General features: G+C 40.5%; 2 protein-coding genes across 2 annotated transcripts; both read left to right on the plus strand.

The window, feature by feature from the left end:
• The first annotated feature begins 784 nt into the window (after positions 1 to 784).
• On the plus strand, positions 785 to 7,504 carry lman2lb (lectin, mannose-binding 2-like b). Its single transcript, XM_037258830.1, has 8 exons — positions 785 to 919; positions 1,342 to 1,454; positions 1,651 to 1,768; positions 2,125 to 2,204; positions 2,490 to 2,651; positions 4,661 to 4,787; positions 4,867 to 4,971; positions 6,733 to 7,504. The coding sequence occupies exons 1-8, from the start codon at positions 850 to 852 to the stop codon at positions 6,870 to 6,872; spliced, it is 915 nt and encodes a 304-aa protein (XP_037114725.1). The 5' UTR covers positions 785 to 849; the 3' UTR covers positions 6,873 to 7,504.
• Positions 7,505 to 9,022: 1,518 nt separating this feature from the next.
• LOC119127107 (leukocyte surface antigen CD53-like) lies at positions 9,023 to 15,260 on the plus strand. Its single transcript, XM_037258831.1, has 7 exons — positions 9,023 to 9,157; positions 9,280 to 9,468; positions 12,653 to 12,727; positions 12,941 to 13,051; positions 13,250 to 13,357; positions 14,416 to 14,499; positions 14,795 to 15,260. Exons 1-7 carry the CDS (start codon positions 9,095 to 9,097, stop codon positions 14,861 to 14,863), a joined length of 699 nt encoding a protein of 232 aa, XP_037114726.1. The 5' UTR covers positions 9,023 to 9,094; the 3' UTR covers positions 14,864 to 15,260.
• Positions 15,261 to 20,369: the final 5,109 nt, after the last annotated feature.

Below are 20,369 nucleotides of genomic sequence, written 5' to 3' on the forward strand. Positions count from 1 at the left end.
AAGAATAGGAAAGCTGCATTTAAAAGAACATTTCTGGAGTCCTACTTAAAATATGGATTTATCGCCACAGGTGACTCTGACGCGCTAAGCCCACTCTGCATAATATGTGGCGACAGGCTAGCTAACGAGGCAATGAAGCCTTCAAAACTGCTTTGGCACCTGGAGACCAAGCATCCTGCATTTAAAAACAAACCTTAACCACTTGGGGTGTCATTGTCTCCGATTACGCCTAGATGGGACCGGCTCGTTTCTGAGAAACAAGCTCAGTGCTCCCACTAATTCAACGTAATGGTGAGTTTTATTTTTATGTTGTTTATACTTGTTTTATGCCAGTGGTATCATTTTATTTCATCGTATTTATATATTTATTATAAATGCATTATCTATTTATATAAATTTATTATTTATTTATATCAAAGTCAAAGTCAGCTTTATTGTCAATCCCTTCATATGTCAAGACACACAAAGAAACCGAAATTCCGTTTCCTCTATCCCACGGTGACGAGACATACAAGTAGACGACACAATATATAATATAAAAGCCGGTCCGCGAAAATATTTCTGACACGTAACCGGTCCGTGGACCACCCTTTCATTTCCGATTGAAGAATTCGTGACGTAACTCAAATGAAATGTCTTTACTGTCCGGTAGGTGGCGGTAATGCACTTCAAAGCTGGTTAGGAACTAAAATGAGAAGACGCGCGTTGTTAACGAGTCAGTCAGCGAGTTGACAGCATCATGCCTTGATCTTTTAATTTTTTTTCCACACAATGTTTTCAATGTTTCATTTGAAAAACATTCGCGATTTAACATGTTTGTTAACAGTACTTTATTCTTTACGGCTGTCGATGGCGACAGACGACCCTTTAATGGAGAAGTTTTTAAAGCGGGAATATTCTCTCGCACAGCCTTATAATGGTGAGTTTCACTTTGAATAAATAAGATAACAAGTGTACTTGTCGTTATCTGCATCGGTATTCAAAACGGAACATTCGGTCAATACAGTCAATATCAGTATGAATTATTTCATATTTGATTGGTAGTAATTACCTTAGAGCAGTGGTCCCCAATTTAATTATTATTTATTTATTATTAATTAATTACTCAGTCTCAACATCAAAGTTTGTTTAAAAATCGGAATAGGGAAAGTCAAATGAATACAGTTCAAAATCAAAGTGACAATCATGCCCATTAAGAGTGCGTCCCATGATGAGTTCATGTAAGCGAATGTGGTTTTACTTAATTTGACTTTGATTGGTGTGATTTTGCAAACATGGCAGCACATAAGCTCTTTGTTTTTGAAGGCTGAGAAAAAAAATCCCTTTGTTTTGTCGTGTTAGGCTTCTCAAGTTATTCACCGTGGGAGCTGAAGGGTACTGCTTTAGTAACAGCTGAATATGTGAGGCTCACCCCGGACCAGCCGCACAGACAGGGAGCTATCTGGAGTCGAAATGTAAGTCTGCCGAATCCACCCTACCATTCTGAACATGCACTGGAAGCCGAATCATTTCTCAACTCTCAAACCTGTTTATCAAGAGCAAATACAAGTTCTGTCCCTGCTTGGATTGAAACACAGTTGGAACAAATCTCCTATTTTCTGTCACAAAATCCTCAAATAACCTTTTGGTCTTTATTTTGTTGTCTTTTAGCCTTTACTGTTATACGGCTGGGAGCTCATGGTGCACTTTAAAATCCACGGGCGGGGAAAGACGTATATGGCTGGAGATGGTTTTGCCATCTGGTTAACCAAAGAGCGCATGGAGGATGGTAGGAGACTTAGATCACTTGCTAGTGTCAGTATCATGTGGCAAAATTGAAAAATGTTCATGCTACGCTTTGATGCAACTACTTTCAACTATTATCAATGGTTTATCAGTATATGGACCCCTTAAGAGTTTGTGAACAATGTGTCGTCATTTTGTTGGCGTGGCATAGCTGAAGGCAAAAAGATCTAGCGTGTTTGCTTGACAACATTTTCAACAAATTGTTTACGCAGGAATGGATGTGAAAAACTCATTTGAATGAATTGACAGTTGTAGAGCAGCAGAATTTTCCGAAACGGCACCAGAGATGAGAATGTTTATTACATAACTATAATATTGAACATTGTTATGCGCTTTCAGGGCTTGTTTTTGGCAGCAGAAACAATTTCACTGGTCTCGGAGTATTTGTGGACACGTTTCCCAATTTTAAAAAGAATAATGTAAGTGCTTGCATTTTCTTTCTTTTTTGTGGGTATCACCAAGGGCCCGGGTTGATTTTGCCTAAAAGTAAAGAGTGATCTCATTTTAGGATACATTTATTTGTATGACCCTAAGGTGCTTACGTATACCAAAGAGGACATTTGCATCATGACCTGAAGTCAAAGTTCTATTTTTTGGGCTAAGCATTCTCTATTATATCTGGAAACTGCTTTATGTTAAATCTTTCAGTTGTGTGTTTTTGATCTCAAGATAATGTTAGTAACTCATCACTTCCTCATTCACAGTGGGATTACCCTCGTGTGTCAGTGATGCTGGGGAACGGGATCCTGTCTTATGACCACGATAGTGATGGACGATCCACTGAGCTCGGAAGCTGCTCGGCTAAGGTTCGCAATTCAAGAGATGGCGCATTTATCCTCATTAGATACACCCGAAACAGATTGAAGGTATGAAACTCAATTCAAAGAAAGGTTTTTATATTTTTTCCTATGTACTGTATGCTCGTCACATTCACGCTTTTCAGATCGAAAAGAAAAGTGGAAGTGGATAGCCAATGCTGTTGGGAGGAAATGGTCACTGTAGTCATTCATGTCACATAGTACTTTCTCCCTAACTTGCATTGTATTTTTTCTGGTAATTGCAGTCTTGTGACCAGCTTATACCCCCCCTCCCTTTTTTTGTCAGTCTTTAGTGAAATTTAAGGCCACATTTGGGATGATAACAATTAGCTTACCTCTCTGGTAAGTCCACAAATGGTTTTCTTCATTATCATTTATATTATACGCGGCTAAAACTAGTGGTGCGCCAATCGATCCAAGTCGCCTATCGTGATAGGCCAATTCCTATGGAAAAATATGTGATTGCCGTGTGTCGCTCGATGACCATCTACCGCTTGTTCTCTGCAACCTGCTGCCAACTACAGGGCAATTGCTCATTTGGAAATTAAAATATCTTAATTAACAACTATCCATCCATCCATTTTCTGTACCGCTGTATCCCCACGGGGGTCGCGGGCTTGCTGGAGCCTATCCCAGCTGTCATCGGGCAGTAGGCGGGGGACACCCTGAACCGGTTGCCAGCCAATCGCAGGGCACACAGAGACGAACAACCATCCGCACACGCACTCACACCTAGGGGCAATTTGGAGCGCACAATCGGCCTACCAAGCATGTTTTTGGGGATGTGGGAGGAAACCGGAGTGCCCGGAGAAAACCCACGCGGACACGGGGAGAACATGCAAACTCCACACAGGGAGGGCCGGAGGTGGAAACGAACCCGCACCCTCCTTACTGTGAGGCGGACGCGCTAGCCAGTGCGCCACCGAGCCGCCCTAATTAACAACTACTGATGCAAAAACATTTAGGAGTAAAGTCCTGATTTTGACTGTTGATTTTGTTGCCAACCAAAACATCAGCATCTATGGTAATATGTTAATAAACTCTCACGCATTGTCTTAAATGAGCGTGTGCGACTTCAAAGATGATCCTATTGTGTGATGCCTTTTGCAAAGGTAAGCATTGCTCTTGCTTCTGTGCTTTCTCACCGGTGTTGTGTGTGGCCATTTGAATGTTCCTGAGAGCATGACATGCACTGAATGATAGCTCTGAAATTGGTATTACCTAGTAATAAATATCCACTGCAGTAATAGTGTATGTTAAATTGCAGTTCATTTAATATAATATAAACATTTGGCCCTCCATGCCAAAAACACTTTATTACAATACATGATTAACACTCATAGACTATAAACAAAGTAGTTATAAGAGAGTATTCTACGCAGTCTGACTGATTTTGCAAAGTAATGTAAATGTCTTTGGTTTTTTTCTTTTGTGTCAAGTTGAATTAAGTTGAATTAATTTATATAGCCCTTAATCACAAATACATCTCAAAGGGCTTCACATGGCCACAGTTGACAACATCCCCTGATCTTAACTCCCAGGAGGTCAAGAAAAAAAACACAAAATCCCAACTGGGGAAAAATGAGAAACCATGAGAAAGAACTTCCAGGACGACCAGGTTGCATTGGATGCAGAGTGGGCAACATTAAACACACAACATAAAAACAATCGAAAGAAAAAGTAACGTAGATGTCCGTAGTCTGATGAAGCGCTGCAGAAAGATGCCCTCAGTCGTCATGGCAGTTATGGAATCCTGAATGCCATTTTCAGTTTGTGCGTCACCTAGCCCTCTCGGGGTCAGGACAGAGAACACGGCTGCAGCCGAATCGGTCAGCGTAGGTTGTGGAGGGTTATTATTCTTCCAATATTTTTTTTTTAAACATACACAAGCAATAAATTGATCTGTTACAATAAACATCGGATTAATTATACAATACATGTGTTGGTCTCAGAGGTTTTGGCTTAGACGTCCATTTTGTTATACAAGACGTGTTAGAGGTTCGGGCCCTTTTGTTGCTGTCACTTTATGCATGTATGATTCCTTCTCGCCTTTGTAGATCATGACAGCTATGAGAGCTGTTGATGGTGGTGGTTGGATTTGGAAAGACTGCACCAACATCACAGGTGTTCATTTGCCTGCTGGCAATTACCTTGGGGCTTCCGCCGCTACCGGTGAACTCTCAGGTATGAAAGATAAATACCGGTAATGATATGCTGGAGGATCAGGTTAGTGTTCATTATTGGCATATGCATATTGATATAGATTACCATGACATTATCTCCATGAAGTTGTATGAGCTGACAGTTGACAGCAGCCCAGAGGAGAATCTACACACCCAGAGGAGTGACGACAAGAACGAATTCCAAGGTAGAAGAAACAGGCTTCTATTACCCTCTGTTCTCTGAGAGCTTTTAAATCATACAAACCGGATTCGGTTGAAGTTGGGAAATTGTGTAAAATGTAAAACAAAAAACAATGATTTGAAAATCCTTCTCAACCCATATCCAATTGAATACACTACAAAGACAACATATTTAACGTCTTTTTCATGGACGCCGCTGCTTATTTCAGCAAGATAATGCCAAGCCACATTCTGCACGTGTTACAACAGCGTGGCTTCGAAGTAAAAGAGTCCAGGTTCTCCCCTGGCCCGCCTGCAGTTCAGACCTGTCTCCCATTGAAAATGTGTGGTGCATTATGAAGCGTAAAATACGACAGGGAAGACCCCGGACTGTTGACCAACTGAAGCGGTTCATCAAGCAAGAATGGGAAAGAATTCCACATGAGAAGCTAAGAGAATTAGTCTCCTCACTTACAAAATGTTTATTGAGTGTTATTAAAAGGAAAGGTGATGTAACGAAGTGGTAAACATGCCCTTTCCCAACTTCTACTGCACGTGTTGCAGCCATGAAATTCTAAGTTTAATATTATTTGAAAAATAAAATAAAGTTTGAGTTTGAGCATTAAATATGTTGTCTTTGTAGTGTATTCAATTGAATATAGGTTGAAAAGGATTTTCAAATCATTGTATTTTGTTTTTATTTACATTTTACACAATTTCCCAACTTCAACCGAATCTAGTTTGTAGTTTGGACTCTGCTGGACTCACATTCTTACGATATTCATATGCAAATCCACCAAAGTCCTCACTTTCTGTAACCGAATTAAACAGTTGGGCAAGTTTGCCATTGAACATGACAAGTTCCCGCTTGTCATTGTCTCGCCATTGCTCTGATCCCAGCTTTCCAGAAAGCTTGAATTGTGCCTCTTAAGCATGTCTCTTTGTTGATACCATTTTAGAGGGTCCTAATGCTGTTTGCTTTGCAGGAAACAATAGTATTTATTTATCAATGGCGGTGGAGGTATGTACTCTACGTGTTACGTACAGTCTTCTGATCGATTTACCCCCCACCCCCCCACCGGTCTACATATTTTACGTACAACGTAATGTCCTCTGATTGCTTCATCGGGTCTACATATTACGTCCTTGCCGCCACACAACATTTATAGATTTTGGAAGTCGTTCCACACAAAAGGTGCACCTTATTAAAAGGCGCACCTTCGGCATTTGAGAAAATTAAAGGCTTTTAAGTGTGCCTTATGGTGCAGAGATTACGGTACACGGCTCATACAGGAAATCGGGCATTGGCAAATAGGTAGAGCAGGTGTAGTATTTCAAAATAAAACCGTTCTGTGAATGCTTTGTTTTTTGAATTTATTAATTCATTCAACATATCACACATGTACAACCTGCAGAACTTCCATTTTAGCTCACTACACAGCTTGACATGAGTAGGACATTTAAAAGGCAAAAAACAAGCTCAAAATAACTTAAACTTGGTAGAAGAGCCAAAGTCCCAAAAATAATGTCCCAAAAGTGATGAATGTGAATTAGGTGTAACTCTCCGTTCTCTTAATTTTGTCCCTAAAACATCTAACCTTGCCTATGTATCTGATGAGCGAATTTCTAATCCTATCCATCCTTGTAACGCCTAAAGAAAACGTCATTTCTGTCACCTCCGGGTTTGATTCTTGTATTTTCTTCAATCCCACTGTCTCTAAGCTCAGAACATCATGCAGCAGTCAGTTACTTGCACTGTGATAAGCGATGCCTAATTTTCTTTGCAGTGGACTCCAAAGAGAAGCAGATGAGTGGAATCCAACTCTTGGCCTTGTTCTTCATCATCCTGGGCCTGTGTGCACTCGTAGTGGGTGGGTCAAAATTCTACAGGCGCTGGGAGGAAAAGAAACGCAAACGGTTCTATTGATGGAAAATAAATCCAACCACACGTGGTTGATGGAGCCCACAATACAAAAGACATACAAGACCGTACAAGCTAATGAGCACCATCACTAATAATGGGTAACGGTAAAATTAAAAGCTGGAATGAGACAAGGCTGTTGCTTCTGTAGATTACATAAAAAGCACTGGTCTGTTCCAGATATATTGTAAGATGTTGATTTGGACGTACCTGCTTTCAGAATTTCCACCTGCAGAAATGCACAAGGCAAAGTCCAAACCTACCCTTGAATCAGAATCTGTGATACCGTGTAGCATGATTTTATTTTACATTCTGCTTACTGCTGCTAACCACCGGGTGCCGCCAGCATCAAACTTTTGTAACATTGAACACCTTTACTGCAAGGAAATCATGACAGTTCTTGAGATCCTGATTCACTGACTCTGTTTTTGCAACAGGATGACCTGTCTTAACCTTTGCATTCAATGATGAGTGACTTGAGTTTAGCTCAAATTAAATGTAATTTATTCACAAATCCAAAATGTTTGGAATCACCCACAATCTTATTCAAAAGAGAGTTTTCGTTTGCGCGCACCAGCTTCTCACTCAGGCTTAACCCATTATGTCTTGTTGGTTTCATATCATCATAGTCTTATGTCGTCGCACACACTCACATTCTTTTACTCTCTCGCTCTTTTTTCATGCAAAAACTCTTACATTACAGTACTTTCCAAAGATTATAGAGGGAGTTGTGATCAATCACTTTGAAGAGTGTTTTGGGGGAAATAATTAGCGACTTTGCGCAAAGATTATAGAGGGAGTTGTGATCAATGACTTTGAAGAGTGTTTTGGGGGAGATAATTAGTGACTTTGTGTAAATGTAATAGTCTGTAAAAATAAATACAAGTTTAATCTGGTACGCTTCCTGTAAGTACTGCAGGGTCAAATGCGTTTCATTTTCAATTTCTGAGACTTTAATGAACCTTTACTACCATGTCATGTGGTAATATCTTTGGATAAATTCAGGCTCCATTGTAGTTTTTTTTTCTATGTTGTAGCGCTAATTACTTTGAAAACAGAATACTGTTGAATTTCTAACACTTCATTTTTACTTGAAGTCGTAAAAGCTTTTTGAGGCAGCCATATATGTATTCTGAATGCACATTACCCTTTTGCTGTGGTATAGGGGCATATGATTCAACCAACACGCTGGAATAAATATACAGTAATTGTAGCAATTGCACCAATTCACTAATCAATAATCCTTAAAAGTCATTCCATCGCGATACATTTGTTTGTAAAAACTACCAGTGAATTTTCGTGTGTGGTGTGATACTTTTGAACTGCAGAGTTCTGGCTCTGGATGTATTTTCCACCAGATGCAGCCCTCTGCTGGTCAACAATGAAAAGCGACATCACTGAGTTCTGTACACATGTGCGTCTAAGTATTTTGGAATAAATGTTTTTTAATGAAACTCTTTCATTGTATGTGCATTTGTCTTTATTTTCTGTTAACAGTCGCATCTGAATGATGCAACTGCGCAATTAAGCGTCAAATCAGGCTAAGTGGGGGCTGCTAACCTTGAACTTTATAAAGCAATGACAAGATCACTTTTAATTTGGGTATTGCTTGAACAAAATAAAACAGTTTTATGAATGTTTCCTCTTCCAGGGTTATTCTGAACCTTGCTCCATTTACAAGTCTTGTCAGTTTTCAACAGAATGGTGACAGTGAACATAAAACATGAAAAAATGTTATTCAAGTCATGAATTTACATTTTCTTGTTAATGTGCCGTGCGCTTTAGCGCAATAATATTACGTTAACCTTACAGACAATTTTTATAAAATACAGTAGTGGAAACTGTTGACAAGAAAATATGTCAGCATTTCATTGTATTGAGAGGATGTTATAGTTTCAACTTGGACGTTGAGTTATGTTTCCAATGCAATTCTTGTGTTCATCCTACGGAAAATTGATAACGAGTATATTAGGTTCGCTCAATGACATTTGAATGAACTCAGATATAAAGGAAGTTGAAACAAAGTGAACATATAAACTCAAGGAATAATGTGTAACTGGGCTGGCCTGAATAGGTCACAACTGCTCATTGTGTTTATGGCTCCGTGTCACCATATCAAACACTATTGTGGTGTAAACACAGGCACCAAAAGAGCAGTCTCTATTTTTCAGTCAAACAGATCTCTGTTGCTCTGACTGAGCTAATCGTGCAATCCCACAGAAATAGGAATGGATCGCTCGTGTGTAAACTGCTTGAAAAACTTGATGGTGTTCCTCAACTTCCTGTGCTGGGTAAGTTTTAAAAATGGCAAGTTCATCCTGTGAATTTTCTGTTATTCATCAAAGTGAATTCAAACCCCAAATGGGACCGTCACATTTGTAACATAAGGTGTTGTTTCCTGTCTGTTCTGCAGCTATGCGGTGCATTTGTTATTGCTTTCGGGATATTTCAAAACATACATTCCAAGTTCGCATCTCTGGTCACAACTTTCTGGCCCATCTTCCCCGCCAACACGCTGGTGGTCACTGGTACTATTGTTACCTGCGTGTGTTATCTGGGTGTGCTTGGTGCCATGAAGGAGAATCGCTGGCTGCTCATCAGTGTGAGTTTGTCAAATACACTTCAACAATGTCATTAGTCAGTGCATGAATGAGTAATTTTGACATGAGTCACACAATTTAGGCAATGTGCTATTTGCAGTTTACACTGGTAAAACATCACAAACTATGTTCAAGAATGTTATTAGAAAACGAGATGTTACATCAACTTTTATTGAAGTACATGTTTGTGCCAAATTTAGGCCTGTGAATATTCTCGTTCACCTTGGTCATTTTTTCAGGGGTAATGATGAGATTGCAATTGGACTGTTTTGATTGTCTGAAAAAAAATGTCCACTTATCTGGTGAATAATGAATAACTACACTGTTAAGCTCATCTACAAATTCCTGAACAGTAAATAAAATTATGAGTTAAATCAGGGATAGGCAACTTAAATCCTGGTGTGAGCCACATTTTTTTTATTTGCGCCATAGGGGGGACCAAACATGTTTGACAAAAATGCTATTTTAAACATAACAAAAATACATGCATGCAAAATGTGTGCTTGAAGCAAAAAAAAAAACCCCACAATATAATTTTGTTTTTCCAGTGCAAAAAGCTCTCAAAAAATTACAATACAAGGACAGCTCAAAACTACTGAATAAGCACATTAACATTAAAAACTAATATTAAAGTACTATGTCTGCCCTGTATATCACTTCAAATCTGAGAAAAAAAGATGAGGCATAAATATTTAGGGCAGTATAATTCACATCAACTGCGGAACGGCTGCGTTGTGGTCTTCTCCGGAACGAGAAGATCCAGTAAGTATATTTCTAAACAAAACCATTCTTTTTTTTCTTTTTTTTTTTAATTCATGAAAACGTCACATATCTACAACCTGCAGACCTTCCATTTCAGCTAACCAACTAGCTCGGCACGAGTCGGACGTTTAAAAAGCAAAAAACAAGCTCGGAATAAATTTAAATACGACAAAACAACACTATATAAACACAAAACGTACTTAACCACAGCAGAACAGCCAAACTCTCGGGAATAATGTCTCAAAAGCCTATCAATTTGAACGATAGGATAGTTTTGAAATGGCTCTCTTTTACATTGTTATTGTGTAAACTCAACTAAGACCTGTAAGCAGAACTAAGGCATGTCTGCCCACAAGTGGCAATTGCTGATATTACAACTTAAAATCAGACTGATACTACATAGTCACAGTTCGGCAACCAACGGATCTGTACAGTCTCAGATTTATTTTTCATTCTACAAGTATTCTTGCATATTTTTGATTTTTCTGAGGTTTCCTAGGATATTTTCACACACGCCCCCCTCTCTTTTTGTGTGTAAAAGATATATTGAGTGTTTATCAGTGTTTTTAAAGATTTTGTGGGGACTGTAAGAAATAAGACAAAACGTTTAATAATTTTATTTTTTAATTCATCAATGTGTCACTCATTGATGAGATCCGCCTGGATTTCTTAAGGGCTCTGGATGTTGTGGGGCTGTCATGGCTGACACGTCTCTACAGCATCGCGTGGACATCGGGGACAGTGCCTCTGGATTGGCAGACTGGGGTGGTGGTTCCCCTCTTTAAGAAGGGGGACCGGAGGGTGTGTTCCAATTACAGGGGAATTACACTCCTCAGCCTCCCTGGTAAGGTCTATTCAGGGGTGCTGGAGAGGAGGGTCCGTCGGGAGGTCGAACCTCGGATTCAGGAGGAACAGTGTGGCTTTCGTCCTGGCCGTGGAACAGTGGACCAGCTCTTCACCCTCAACAGGATCCTCGAGGGTGCATGGGAGTTCGCCCAACCAGTCCACATGTGTTTTGTGGACTTGGAGAAGGCGTTCGACCGTGTCCCTCGGGAGGTTCTGTGGGGGGTGCTTCGGGAGTACGGGGTACCGAGCTAACTGATAAGGGCGGTTCGGTCCCTGTATCACCGATGCCAGAGTGTGGTCCGCATTTCCGGCAGTAAGTCGGATTCGTTCCCAGTGAGGGTTGGACTCCGCCAAGGCTGCCCTTTGTCACCGATTCTGTTCATAATTTTTATGGACAGAATTTCTAGGTGCAGCCGAGGCGTTGAGGGTGTCCGGTTTGGGGACCTCAGCATCGCGTCTCTGCTTTTTGCAGACGACGTTGTGCTGTTGGCTTCTTCAGGCCGTGATCTCCAGCTCTCACTGGAGCGGTTCGCAGCCGAGTGTGAAGCGGTCGGGATGAGGGTCAGCACCTCCAAATCCGAGTCCATGGTCCTCGATCGGAAAAGGGTGGAATGCCCTCTCCGGATCGGGGATGAGATCCTGCCCCAAGTGGAGGAGTTTAAGTATCTTGGGGTCTTGTTCACGAGTGAGGGGAGGATGGAGCGCGAGATCGACAGGCGGATCGGTGCAGCGTCGGCAGTAATGCGGACTCTGTACCGGTCCGTCGTGGTAAAGAGAGAGCTGAGCCAAAAGGCAAAGCTCTCAATTTACCGGTCGATTTACGCTCCTACCCTCACCTATGGTCACGAGCTATGGGTCGTGACCGAAAGAACGAGATCCCGGATACAAGCGGCCGAAATGAGTTTTCTCCGCAGGATGTCCGGGCTCTCCCTTAGAGATAGGGTGAGAAGTTCGGTCATCCGGGAGAGACTCGGAGTAGAGTCGCTACTCCTCCACGTTGAGAGGAGCCAGATGAGGTGGCTCGGGCATCTCATCAGGATGCCTCCTGGACGCCTCCCTGGGGAGGTGTTCCGGGCATGTCCCACCGGTAGGAGACCCCGGGGACGACCCAGGACGCGCTGGAGAGACTATGTCTCTCGGCTGGCCTGGGAACGCCTTGGGATCCCCCGGGATGAGCTAGATGAAGTGGCTGGGGAGAGGGAAGTCTGGGAGTCCCTCCTGAAGCTGCTGCCCCCGCGACCCGACCCCGGATAAGCGGAAGAAGATGGATGGATGGATGGAATGTGTCACTCAAGGCTGCGGACCGCCATTTGCCCATCTCTGAGATCAATAAGCATCATTATTGTTAACACCCAACACATTAAATTAAATCTAGAGGGGAAAAGTTTCGGTTTACGGTCTGTCAAACTCACACCATCACTTTGTGAGCATGACCACAATAATACGTCACTCAAATTTCTACATTTAGTTTGTCATCCGTTCAAACTGTTACACCTTTAGAAAAAACCTTGTAGATTGGGTTAATGTAGTATAATTTTATTCACGATCTTATCTGAATATGATTTTGCCCATTTGCAGTTTTTCCTCCTGCTCTTCATCCTGATGCTGATAGAGCTGGCCATGGCTTGTGTGTTCCTGGTTTACAGCAGAGTGGTAGTAAACTGTTTATATTGCACATCTGCCAACATGCATAACAACAGCTTGAACTGTCAGTAACCTATCATCATCGCATCACTAATTTTATTTTTAAGGTGGCAAATTAAGCCGTCATGTAGCGATTGTTCTGTTCATGCCTGTGGGCGATCTTTGTTCACTGTCTAAAGAACTGGGATATTGCAAATAACATAGTTTGTGTCCACTGTACAGATAGACTCATATTTTGAGAAAGACCTGAGACAAAGTTTGGAGATCTACAGGCAGTCAGGTCCCGGAGAGAACCAGACCATTAAAGATGATTTTGATGCTGTCCAGCACCTGGTAAATGACTCTGTTCATCTCTACACTTAAATAGAACTTTATTACTGTATGGGCATCTTGATGGGCCTCATGTTACATACTCAAAATGTTGAAATGATATGAATATCAAATTCCCTCTGCCCAAATCAATGGTTTTGCTCAGCATTAGATTTTGATTTCTTTATTTTTGTCTCTGTTTCTCCCTCTCTCTCTTTTCAGTTTCGGTGTTGTGGCGTACACGGTGAGGCAGACTGGATGGGTCATGTTCCCATCTCCTGTTGTGTCCAGCATCCCTGCCACTCCCTTATCCACACCAACTGGCCAGAGGTTTCCCACTCTTAAATTGATTTCAAAATATAATTTTATTGTACAAGACATGCACATTCACAATTGACCTCAGATGTGGACTGGACTACTTTGGTTCCCTGATAAAAATCCATCCCCAGAATAGAACAACTTTGTGTCAAATTTGGACCCAAAATGGGATATTATGCGAATTGTTCCGAGATTTAAGACACCGTGGCGTACTTTCTGTAGAAGGATATGATACATAAATGCCCCTTTTCTAGAATGCCTAATGCTAGATCAAGCTACAGAAGGTGCCCAAGGAACACTTTGAAAAGACTTGATAAGATAAATATTTCACATTCTCCCTGACCTGACCTGAATTTCTATTCCTTTCCTAATTTTGGCATTGTGATTTATCACTAGGAATATTTCACAGTGGAATACAAGGCCCCAACCTTTCAACGTGCCTGCACAACTTCATAGACACAACTTTCATTTCCTTTTGGGTGCATAGTTAAACAGTATAGTCTTTTCACTTCTCAGACAAAACACAAATCTGAAAGTGAATCTAGATATTACATGCCACACATTTGAATAATTTATGTAAACAGACCTGCAATTGGCAGGCAACCAGTGCAGAGTTTGCCCTCTCACCCAAAGTCATCTGGGATAGGCCACTCATGACCCTGGTGAGGACAAACTGGTACAAATGGATGGATCGATTGATTTGATCCGACACTCATGGGCTGGAAAGCCATGTGGTAGTCACATGCTCCAATACTTTTGCTCACATTAAAAATGGAGCCAAGGTGTTGCCTCCCAAGACGTGTATCAGATTCGAATCAAAATACCTGGAAATAATGAACGAACTTACTGGTAGCAGGCACCCCGCTAATTTACTGTTCTTTTTTCAAAGTGTTACTGTTAAATATTTATCCCCACATATAAATTAACTGTTAATGTTTGATTAAGACTATGTATGATGTATGATATATATACAGTATGTACAGTATATGTGTGTATTCATTGTATATCTTGTTGCTTTGAGTCCTGCTATTCTTTGAATTTCGGAGTTCAAGTTCATTCTCTTATTTCAGGGTTGTCTCATTAAACTGAGAGACTGGTTTGCAGGAAACTATCGGAGCACCGGAGCAGGCGTTGTCACCCTCTTTATCATACAGGTGAAGTAACGTCAGCTTTTTATTCACAGCTAGACATTTTAATGATTGTAAAGTTGAACTGCGTAATTATAATTTGCTGCAATATGTTAAACTGTTGAAACATTTTACTTAATGGACAGACAGGCAGTAGGTAGGGTGCATGGACAGAGACAAACAGATAGATGGACCTCAATTTTCTCATAATACTAGTTAGTTATGTGGTACTACAAACATGTGTTTTGTTTTCATCTCAATGTGGTTTTGAATGTCATTGATTCTTTTGTTAATTTTATGTCATGTTTCATTCTGCTTGCAGTTCCTTTGTCTGTGTTTTACCATCCCACTGTTTTGTCACTTTGGTCGAAATGGGCTGGGCTACTTGTGAAAAGGACGCATTGCCAAAGTCACAATGATTTCTCAACGACTTATCAGTATTTAACGTGTTGGTCTTTGCTAAATGCCTCAAGAAGTAGTCGCAGTTGCTCAAGCTTTGTCCACATTAGTTCTTGCAAATGTTTCCTTCTGATACTTTTTATTTTTATTATACATTTCAAAATAACTTTTTCTTTATTAGATTGTATATTTCCACGAAATTGTTCATCTGTTATTGAATGTTGTAAGAATTGATTGGTTTACCCCCAATAAAGAAGCTTCTATGCTAATCAAGGTTCCATAATTCACCACCGGACTAGGCCATTTATGTGTACTGTTACAATAACAACTTATCTCAGCTCTGATATTCACAAACTTTAGCTGAAATAAACAATTCTGCCGATTTCAAAGGCATCTCGTCCAGTATTTTACCCGAATGATTTTAATTTGAATTCTAATAAATGGCTGTTTGACTCAAGCCCTGCATTGCTTCCCATAGAAGTTCAAAAGGTAAAGAAGAACTAAAAGGCACGAGCATTAAGCATTGGAATTGTGTCTGAATAAGTCATGTACAATAACTTTCAAATTATTGGGGGGGAAAAACTCTTGGAAAACAAGGGTTGTGCTTTTCTAACCATAACCCACTGTAAACCAGTCTTTAATTATTTTTATAAGGTAATATTCTCAGAACTGTAATCACAGTCACCAGAACAGCCTATATCCTATTGGAGTCCTCGTTCTCATTTTCAAGAATGTTTTCACACAAAGTCAAATTTGAAAGAGGAATTATTTCCAGAAAGGTTTGGAAGGAGTTAAAATATCAGTTGGAGTGCTTTTCCCCATCTGGGTATTTTGCCTAACTCTGTTTTATGGTCTTCAGTCTCTATATATTATAAGTGAACACTGTGACGATTCACGGGCAAATAGAGGTAGTTACAACAAATTAATTCGTAATTACTGAGTCACACACGCACACACACACACACACACACACACACACACACACACACACACACACACACACACACACACACACACAAACTTTTTGTATGGAGATGGCACAGCTGCTTTGCTGATGAAGTGAAGTCACCGTTCTAGAATTATTTTTGCAATTCCCTTGTATAATTGCAGTAGGTTCTCTGTTTGGGACAGAGTTCTGATCCTTCAGTATGGAACACAGAACACACCATAGTCTCCTAATTGTTAAAGTATGGTAATGCACAGTCAGTATTTGCATATTTTGCGGCTATAAATATACAGGAAAATAGTTAAATACAAAAACAACAGAGAATATTTACTACTTCTGTTGGTGTGCATGCTAGAATGGACATAAACAAAAAGTTTGTAGCGCCTGAATGTGGGACACTGGGGCCCCAGCCTCGAGTCAGACTTGGGGCAGTGGCTGCAGGTGGATGCCTGGAGGTGGGGCCTTGACCCATAGACTCTGACTGCATCCTCTTACAGAACCAATATACGGAGGCAAATTAGGGTCCTTTGCAATTTGTGCACGTATATGGAGCAGGCGTATCAAACTCGCTGCCCACATGATGATATCAAAGATTTATCTTGGTGAAGCCCGCACCATTTTTGCTGTGTTGTAGCCCTGGACATTTTTTTCCCTACTTATGCACTACCATAGCTTTAGGCTCATGACAATTTTGGGACAAACGTAATTCTGAAGTGAAAATTATCCTAGTCCCAGTTGTGTCTTTTTCAAAAACCAGATTTTTTTTATTCAGTTTGACAGTGCAGGCAGGCCATAAATAATACATTATAAGACCGAAGCTGCGGGCCGTATGAAATCTGACCGGGGGCCGGATTTGGCCCGCGGGCCGGACTTTGGACATGCATGGCAAGTGTAGGTGGTCTTTTATTTTTTAATTTATTTTTTAATTTATTTAATTAATTTTATTATTGACGAGGGTCACGGCCATGCTGGAGACTATCCCAGAAGTTATCGGGCAGTAGGCGGGGGACACCATGAATTGGTTGCCAGCTAATCGCAGGGAACACAGACAAACAACCATTCATATGCACACATGCGGACATTTTGCCGTGCTCAATCGGTCTACCATACATGTCTTTGGAGGAAACCCATGTAGGCAGGGGCAGAAAATACAAACTCCACACAGGAAGGCCGAAGCCAGAATCAAAGCCACAACTTTTGCACTGTGAGGTGGATGTGCTAGAAAATTAAGATGGGTTTGTGTTAGTTTTCATGGAAAAGGAATATTAAGGAATAGGATAAAATCATCATTTATTAAAAATGGAATTAGCATCTTCAGAAAATATGATGCAAACTTCATTCAGGACTTAGTATCATGGAAAAGGCATTTTGGTATAAAAAGTTTGAAATTTAAAAATACTTGCTACCATTTGAATGCTAAAACTGCCCAGTAAATTGATAGATTTTCTAAAGGAAACTCAGTGCATGTCTTTACTGTTATTGATCATATTGTATGAAAATGACCTTTGGTTATTTAGTAAACATGGGCACTGAGCACCAATATTATTTTAACACACACTCAAACAAATGAAAAGAAGTACGTGATTTTGTTCCTTATCAAGGTAGGACTCCGAGCCATCCATCAAACTGCATCACTTAACCCATCTCAATAATTAAATGCCCGTGGCTGTGTGGAAAGTCCGCTAATGAGGGTGACATTGCTTAAAAACATCTCCATGGTGGCATCCTTGATAAGACACCTGCGGCTGTTCTCAACATTTATCAACCTGCCATGATGAATGATCTTAACATCATCTCCTGAAGGTGGAATGCTAGGCCTGATTGATGTTTCCTATGGTTCTGTGTGAGTTTTCATAACAGCCTTCACTCAGTCCTTAGTGTTTTGCTGACATATTCAGTATCACCTATCATGAGATCTCAAGAAGCATGTGGGGCAAGGTTTCTTTGTACTGAGCATAAATACGGTTTTTGATGCACATCTTACAAAGTGAGACATTTTTGTTGATTAGAAGGTTTATTGGAAGGTTGCGTTAAAATGTGTCCCCCGTAGACAAAAAACAAATCAGTTAGGATTTGCACGTTCCTCTCCTCACATTATAAATGGTGAAACTCCATCGATTGAAATTGATTGAAATTTAAATTTCATTATAATTTGTCTTTCTTCTTGCAGTTAAATAATTTTTGGGGGGATTTTCATTTTTATTTATTTACCGTATTTTCCGCACTATAAGGCGCACCTTCAATGAATGGCCCATTTTAAAACTTTGTCCATATATAAGATATATACATTTGGCCCGCGGGCCGGACTATGGACACGCCTGCTGTAGTGGCTCAATATTGGTCCATATATAAGGCGCACCTGATTATAAGGCGCACTGTCGGCTTTTGAGAAAATTGGAGGTTTTTAGGTGTGCCTTATAGTGCGGAAAATATGAAAAAAAAAATTCACATACCACAAGTTCATTATAATCTTTTTTTGTTATATATGGACTGGCAGTTATACTTGACGATTTGGCTTTGTTGGCCAAAATGACTAGGAAATCAGGACAGTGTTTTTCTTGCACTTGTCTGGTCAATTTTTTTTCAATGTTTTGTCAAAATAATTATGAGGCATGCATGGTACATTATACTGTATTGTGCACTGTGCATGTACAAGACGATGTAGAAATAAATACAGCTAATCATTTTAGAAAAGTCTTATCAGTGAATTGCATTTCAACAATGACACATGGAGGTCAACGACCACATTGCATTCCTAACATGATCTCCTCCCTGAGCCAGTGGTTTGTAGTGGCAGGCCAAACGCAGTGCTGCTTCGACGCAAGTGGTGGTGAATGCTTTTGTGACCGTTTGCGACCTTGAATGAACCCTGATGAAAAATCAACATTCATGCTCAAACCCTCACTAACCTTCACTGCTCAGTAAGATACAGGCTTTAGAAAACTAGCCAAATACAGTTGGAAAACTATGTCATGACTAAATGGTGTTTCAGTCGTGTGCAGTACACTATGAATGTTGTTAGGGCAAATTAACAAGTATAGTAAATTCCTTAATTTGTCTATCCAGGGTGGCATGCGAATGACTACTCATGTCAAAATCTGCATTTATCAATTGGTAACTAATTTCTCTCTTTTTAGGCAAAAATGGCATCTGAATAATGTTTTTTTTAATTGTCATTCTAGTTGTCATGTGGAAATCAACAATGAATATTTTGGGAAATCAACAATGAATATTTTGGGAAATCAATAATGAATATTTTTGGAAATCGACAATGAATATTTTTGGAAATCAACAATGAATATTTTAGAAAATTAACGATGAATATTTTTGTATATTTAGATCAATTGGTAACTAATTTTTGTGCCCCGATGGATCGCCACCTTATCGTGGTGGGGCACTTTGCGCGTCTCCGTGACCCCTAGAGCTATGTCGACGGGAGTTTCGTACTCCTGGCAGGGTTATCCAAGCCGAACAGGTCGAAGGGTAGAGGCCAGACTAAGAGCGAGTGACAAGCTTTTAGTGCTGGGCGATTTCAACGCCAGAGTTGGCATGGACAGTGACCAGTGGAAAGGTGTGTTTGGAAAGCATGGAATAGGGATGAACAGCAATGGCTTGCTTCTATTGAATAAGTGTGCTGAATACGACCTGCTGCTGACCAACACAACATTCAGGCAGGCTGATAAGTATAAAACGACGTGGATGCACCCGCGATCAAAACAATGGCATCTCATAGACTACATCATCACATGTATGGTGAGCTGAAAGAGGGTTCACGGCAACGAGGACGCCCCAAACTGAGGTACAAGGACACACTGAAAAACAAGTAGAGTGAAATTCAACCACGCCATCTGGAAGTGCATGCTCGTGATAGAACGGAATGGAGGTCTCTCACTTCCAAAGCAGCCACTGCTTTCGAGAGGGATCGGCGACAGCGTCTGGGTGCAGCAAGGGACAGATGTCACAGAGCAGCATCCGCCTCAACCCAAAATGCAGATTTTAAATGGAGCACCTGCGGGCGCTTATGAGCTTCCAACTTCGGTCTGCGGAGCCACATGCACAGTCATCGCTGGGTACAGAGACAACATCATCATCGGACCCCGATGGACTACCAAGAAGAAGAAGATTTTTTTTTTTTTATACATTTACACATTAGTTGAGACTGAATTCTAATACATGTTATATATTATGATGTTGTGGACTTCAACTTCCTAGACAGGACCTTTTAAGGTTCTTCTCTGTGGTGGGTCATTGGGATAACATTAGTAGATCAAAAGACAAAATGGAGCCAATTATACTCTATTTTCAAAATCTGCAATCAATTGATGCCTTTAAATAAAGACCAATGATTAAACCACATTGTGTTGGTGTACAAGTTAAAAACAGAATAGTAAACTCTCTTGCTGTCATTGTCCAAATACTTATGTACCTAACTCTAACTCCAACTTGCCCTTGGATAAATTATAGATTGTCAGTGTCACTGACCTGCTTTCTTTTTATTTCTGCATATTTTTTCATTGTCATTTTATCTTGACACATCTGAGCTGTCCTCCAA

The sequence above is a fragment of the Syngnathus acus genome, chromosome 9 (genome assembly GCF_901709675.1).
Source record: "Syngnathus acus chromosome 9, fSynAcu1.2, whole genome shotgun sequence".
NCBI lineage: Eukaryota > Metazoa > Chordata > Actinopteri > Syngnathiformes > Syngnathidae > Syngnathus > Syngnathus acus.